At 39.8% G+C, this 6,000-nt stretch overlaps 2 protein-coding genes across 2 annotated transcripts in view; one reads left to right on the plus strand and one right to left on the minus strand.

Moving 5' to 3' along the window:
• The window catches only part of LOC139909330 (uncharacterized), a 66,765-nt gene extending 64,558 nt beyond the window's left edge, over positions 1 to 2,207 (minus strand). The window contains exon 1 of the mRNA XM_078284212.1: positions 2,093 to 2,207. The gene's annotated coding sequence lies outside the window, so the exon portion shown is untranslated. The remainder of the gene's footprint in view (positions 1 to 2,092) is intronic.
• The window catches only part of col4a3 (collagen, type IV, alpha 3), a 99,103-nt gene continuing 95,255 nt past the window's right edge, over positions 2,153 to 6,000 (plus strand). The window contains exon 1 of the mRNA XM_071898000.2: positions 2,153 to 2,377. Within this exon, the coding sequence (XP_071754101.2) occupies positions 2,297 to 2,377 (81 nt within the window). The 5' untranslated portion in view covers positions 2,153 to 2,296. The remainder of the gene's footprint in view (positions 2,378 to 6,000) is intronic.

The raw sequence follows: 6,000 nt of genomic DNA on the forward strand, positions 1-6,000 counted from the left end.
TTGTACATCAGATAGATGATTGTTAATTTGTTTGAGTGTTGGAGAGGATTATTTTTGGACCGGTGTTATGATTCACTATAGCCACAAAAAATGCTGACCAGCTTATTCTTAGGGCAGGCTGTGTTTTCGTTCAGTTAGTACAGTACAAAGAGTCTTTGAATCGTTAGTGAATGCACAGCTGAAGCAGTTCTAAATGGAAAACATTTCAGTCAGGTAACAGCCATGTTTGTTGCCAATGACATTATTAGTTCCGTTAGGCAACATTGTGCAGCTCTAGGCTTTTGACTCTGTAGATCATGAAGTATTCATGAGACTAAATTACGTTGGTCTCAGTGAGGACGCATTAGGCTGGTTCTGAAATTAGAACACATAACACAATGTGTCTCTGCTGAGAATCACACATCTGAATTTCTAGAGATCACTAAAGGTGTTCTTCAAGGCTTTATTTTAGCACCTGTTTTATTCTCTACTTTTATAAACGATTTGGGACATTCAGCCAACAAAGATTCACTTATATGCAGATGACATGATCATCTATACAATTGCTTCCTCCCTTAATCCAGCTGTTGGAGACCTCCACATTGCTTTTCAGACACTTCAATCTACACTCCTCCACTTGAAGGTAGTGTTAAATGCACACAAAATTAAATTTATGACATTTACCAGCGGTATACAGCCTGCACAAAATGTCACCATCCTGTTAGGGAGACCGAATTAGAAAAGGTCTCCTCCTGTAAGTATCTTGCTATATGGCTGGATGAAAAGCTATCCTACTAGCTATTGAAAACCTCATGAAGAAGCTTAAGCATAAACTGGGTTTTTACTTTTATTTTAATAAATGTATTTTCCTTTGAGGCAAGAAAGAAGCTACTCCAAGCCACATTTGTGTCTGTTAGACTGCAGTGAATCCTGCATGTGTCCTGCTCTTAAGCAAGCTACATTCTGTTTATCATGCATCTTTGCGCTTCGTTCTGAATGCTAAATTGCACACTCATCACTCTAGCATTTATGGTTTGGTTGGTCGGACTTCACTGTTGCTAGTAGAAAGCTTCACATGTACCTTTTTATCAACAAAACTATTCTTGGTATCTCTAACATAATATCCCACACAGCTACCACATTAAATCCACAAAGCAGCTGCTCTATAATGTGCAGAGGATCGACTCTGATTTTGGCAAAACTGCCTTTGCTCATTATGCAGCTGGGCGTGGATTAACCTGCAGCAACCTACATCTTATACAGGAATCTTTCCAGGAACATTGTAACTGTTTTTAACAAACAAGGCTGTTCTATGTGTCCTATGTGACTTGTTGTAACATACATCATATGTGTTTTATGTGTGACATGTATAATGTGTATTTGCTTTTAAATTATTCATGTTGCTGCCGTGGCCAGGTTAAATAACCTCTGCTCTGCTGAACAGTAAATATCAGCTCCATCTCTGCCTTGGAAAAAATCTTCTTTTTTTGCCTTTTTTTACTCATTTATCACATGTGAATTGTATTTTTGGGTGTTCTGCTTTGCCTTATCTGGTATTTCTGAGGCAGTGCCATTATGTTAATTCATGATAATGAATAGATTAAATTAATTAATAAGGTCCTGAACAGCTTCCAGTTTAGGAATGTCTGGGATTCATCAACAAACGCACGTGGACACGATGGAAAACACGTGCAGCGGCAGCTGTTAGTTCTAAACTTGTACAAGGAAACTTCACACATATTTATGACATTATTGATAAATGAGGCCCAAGGTTCCACACGTTTGGTTACATCTTTCCACTACAGTTCTACAGTAGTACAGTGCTACTACAGTATAGTACTACTACCATACTTCTACTGTACCACTACCATACTACTAGTACACTACAAACAGAATGCCATGTCTGTTTGTATTCGGATTGACAGCTGTTATGAAAGTACTACAGTACAAACTGTAGTAATACTGTGTTATTATGGGATAAGTAACACCATATATTTAATCTGTGAAGAACTGATGGATTTCCATGATTCCGGACTTCTTCCAACACCCTGTATAAGGGAGGGCTTTTAATTTGAAAACCACGGACCGGATGTCATATAGTTATTCGTGTTACCTTGATTCTGGTGTGGTTTCTCCAGCGGAGCGTCTCTGTTTCAGTCCGCAGCAGGTTTGTCTGGCTTGGCTGGACGGACCGGGTCTGAACCGAACCGAGCCAGACTTAGAATCAGCCAGGCTGTTTCTCTCTGAGTTAGTCTGAATTCAAAACTAAATTTTAGTTTTAGTTTTATTCAGATTGGGAGGAGATCCAGCAGTCTGCATGGAGCCGTCGGACGGGCAGAGATGGACCTTGGTCCTGGTTCTGCTGCTCTGCTGCACCGCACCGGGACACGCCGAGAGTGTGAGTAAACACACCCTGTTCACCTGCCCAGACTATAGAGGAATACTAATGTTAACAGTTTACTGACTACAATAAAGGAAATGTTGTCTGAGTCAGTCTGAGTACTGATGTAGCAACCAAAGTATTAATATCTGAGTCTGAGTGTTAATGTAGTAATTGAAGTATTTATCTAGTATTAGTCTGGGTCAGTCTGGGTCAGTGTATGATAGTCTAAATTGGCGTTGGGTTGGCCTGGGTCAGTCTGGTCTTCTGGCTGGTGGTCTTTGGCTAGTGTTCTTTTGTTTGGTGTTATTTTGGCTAGTGTTCTTTTGGCTAGTGTTCTTTTGTTTGGTGGTCTTTTGGCTAGTGTTCTTTTGTTTGGAGGTCTTTTGGCTAGTGTTCTTTTGGCTAGTGTTCTTTTGTTTGGTGGTCTTTTGGCTAGTGTTCTTTTGGCTAGTGTTCTTTTGTTTGGTGGTCTTTTGGCTAGTGTTCTTTTGTTTGGAGGTCTTTTGGCTAGTGTTCTTTTGGATAGTGTTCTTTTGTTTGGTGGTCTTTTGGCTAGTGTTCTTTTGTTTGGAGGTCTTTTGGCTAGTGTTCTTTTGGCTAGTGTTCTTTTGTTTGGTGGTCTTTTGGCTAGTGTTCTTTTGTTTGGAGGTCTTTTGGCTAGTGGTCTTTTGGCTAGTGTTCTTTTGTTTGGTGGTCTTTTGGCTAGTGTTCTTTTGTTTGGAGGTCTTTTGGCTAGTGGTCTTTTGTTTAGTGGTCTTTTTTCTAGTGTTCTTTTGTTTGGCGGTCTTTTGGCTAGTGTTCTTTTGTTTGGTTGTATTTTGGCTAGTGCTGTTTTGTTTGGTGGTATTTTGGCTAGTGTTGTTTTGTTTGGTGGTATTTTGGCTAGTGTTCGTTTGGTGTTCTTTTGTTTGGTGGTCTTTTGGCTAGGGTTCTTTTGTTTGGTGGTATTTTGGCTAGTGTTCGTTTGTTTGGTGGTCTTTTGGCTAGTGTTCTTTTGGTTGATGGTTTTTTGGCTTGTGCTCTATTGGCTAGTGTTTTGGCTAGTGTTTTGGCTAGTGTTCTTTTGGTTGATGTTTCTTTGGCTAGTGTTCTTTTGGTTGATGTTTTTTTGATTAATGTTCTTTTGGCTAGTGTTCTTTTGGCTGGTGTTCTTTTGGCTAGTGTTCTTTTGGTTGGTGTTTTTTTGACTAGCATTCTTTTGGCTAGTGTTCTTTTGGCTGGTGTTCTTTTGGCTAGTGTTCTTTTGGTTGATGGTTTTTTGGGTAGTGTTCTTTTGGTGGATGTTTTTTGGCTAGTGTTCTTTTGTTTGGAAGTCTTTTGGCTGGTGTTCTTTTGTTTGGAGGTCTTTTTGCTAGTCTTCTTTTGGCTAGTGTTCTTTTGGCTGGTGTTCTTTTTGCTAGTGTTCTTTTGGTTGGTGTTTTTTTGACTAGCATTCTTTTGGCTAGTGTTCTTTTGGCTGGTGTTCTTTTGGCTAGTGTTCTTTTGGTTGATGGTTTTTTGGGTAGTGTTCTTTTGGTGGATGTTTTTTGGCTAGTGTTCTTTTGTTTGGAAGTCTTTTGGCTGGTGTTCTTTTGTTTGGAGGTCTTTTTGCTAGTCTTCTTTTGGCTAGTGTTCTTTTGGCTGGTGTTCTTTTTGCTAGTGTTCTTTTGTTTGGAGGTCTTTTGGCTAGTGATGTTTTGGCGATGATTGTTCTTAGTCAGCTGCTCCAAATTGTTTATTGCAACTTCCTCTTTTATCGCTCATAGGACATACCTATAAGTCCCATAATGCACCTGTCATATCTCCCATAATGCACCAGTGTCATCCAGCAGGGACGGTGTATGTATGTTCTTTTGTTTGGAGGTCTTTTGGCTAGTGTTGTTTTGGCTAGTGTTCTTTTGTTTGGAGGTCTTTTGGCTAGTGTTCTTTTGTTTGGAGGTCTTTTGGCTAATGTTCTTTTGGCTAGTTTTCTTTTGTTTGGTGGTCTTTTGGCTAATGGTCTTTTGTTTGGAGGTCTTTTGGCTAGTGTTGTTTTGGCTAGTGTTCTTTTGTTTGGTGGTCTTTTGGCTAGTGTTATTTTGGCTAGTGTTCTTTTGTTTGGTGGTCTTTTGGCTAATGGTCTTTTGTTTGGAGGTCTTTTGGCTAGTGTTCTTTTGTTTGGAGGTCTTTTGGCTAGTGTTCTTTTGTTTGGTGGTCTTTTGGCTAGTGTTCTTCTGGCTAGTGTTATTTTGTTTGGAGGTCTTTTGGCTAGTATTCTTTTGTTTGGAGGTCTTTTGGCTAGTGTTCTGCTGGCTAGTGTTCTTTTGTTTGGAGGTCTTTTGGCTAGTGTTCTTTTGTTTGGAGGTCTTTTGGCTAGTGTTCTTTTGGCTAGTGTTCTTTTGTTTGGAGGTCTTTTGGCTAGTGTCCTTTTGTTTAGAGGTCTTTTGGCTAGTGTTGTTTTGGCTAGTGTTCTTTTGTTTGGAGGTCTTTTGGCTGGTGTTCTTTTGGCTAGTGTTCTTTTGTTTGGTGGTCTTTTGGCTAGTGTTCTTTTGTTTGGAGGTCTTTTGGCTAGTGTTCTTTTGGCTAGTTTTCTTTTGTTTGGAGGTCTTTTGGCTAGTGCTCTTTTGTTTGGAGGTCTTTTGGCTAGTGTTCTTTTGTTTGGAGGTCTTTTGGCTAGTGTTCTTTTGGCTAGTGTTCTTTTGTTTGGAGGTCTTTTGGCTAGTGTTCTTTTGGCTAGTGTTCTTTTGTTTGGAGGTCTTTTGGCTAGTGTTCTTTTGGCTAGTGTTCTTTTGTTTGGAGGTCTTTTGGCTAGTCTTCTTTTGGCTAGTGTTCTTTTGGCTAGTGTCCTTTTGTTTAGAGGTCTTTTGGCTAGTGTTCTTTTGGCTAGTGTTCTTTTGTTTGGAGGTCTTTTGGCTAGTGTTCTTTTGTTTGGAGGTCTTTTGGCTAGTGTTCTTTTGGCTAGTGTTCTTTTGTTTGGAGGTCTTTTGGCTAGTGTCCTTTTGTTTAGAGGTCTTTTGGCTAGTGTTGTTTTGGCTAGTGTTCTTTTGTTTGGAGGTCTTTTGGCTGGTGTTCTTTTGGCTAGTGTTCTTTTGTTTGGTGGTCTTTTGGCTAGTGTTCTTTTGTTTGGAGGTCTTTTGGCTAGTTTTCTTTTGTTTGGAGGTCTTTTGGCTAGTGCTCTTTTGTTTGGAGGTCTTTTGGCTAGTGTTCTTTTGTTTGGAGGTCTTTTGGCTAGTGTTCTTTTGGCTAGTGTTCTTTTGTTTGGAGGTCTTTTGGCTAGTGTTCTTTTGGCTAGTGTTCTTTTGGCTAGTGTTCTTTTGTTTGGAGGTCTTTTGGCTAGTGTTCTTTTGGCTAGTGTTCTTTTGTTTGGAGGTCTTTTGGCTAGTCTTCTTTTGGCTAGTGTTCTTTTGGCTAGTGTCCTTTTGTTTAGAGGTCTTTTGGCTAGTGTTCTTTTGGCTAGTGTTCTTTTGTTTGGAGGTCTTTTGGCTAGTCTTCTTTTGGCTAGTGTTCTTTTGGCTAGTGTCCTTTTGTTTGGAGGTCTTTTGGCTAGTGTTCTTTTGTTTGGAGGTCTTTTGGCTAGTGTTCTTTTGGCTAGTGTTCTTTTGTTTGGAGGTCTTTTGGCTAGTGTTCTTTTGGCTAGTGTTCTTTTGTTTGGAGGTCTTTTGGCTAGTGTCCTTTTGTTT

This window comes from Centroberyx gerrardi, chromosome 6 (assembly GCF_048128805.1).
Source record: "Centroberyx gerrardi isolate f3 chromosome 6, fCenGer3.hap1.cur.20231027, whole genome shotgun sequence".
In the NCBI taxonomy this organism is placed as follows: Eukaryota; Metazoa; Chordata; class Actinopteri; order Beryciformes; family Berycidae; genus Centroberyx; species Centroberyx gerrardi.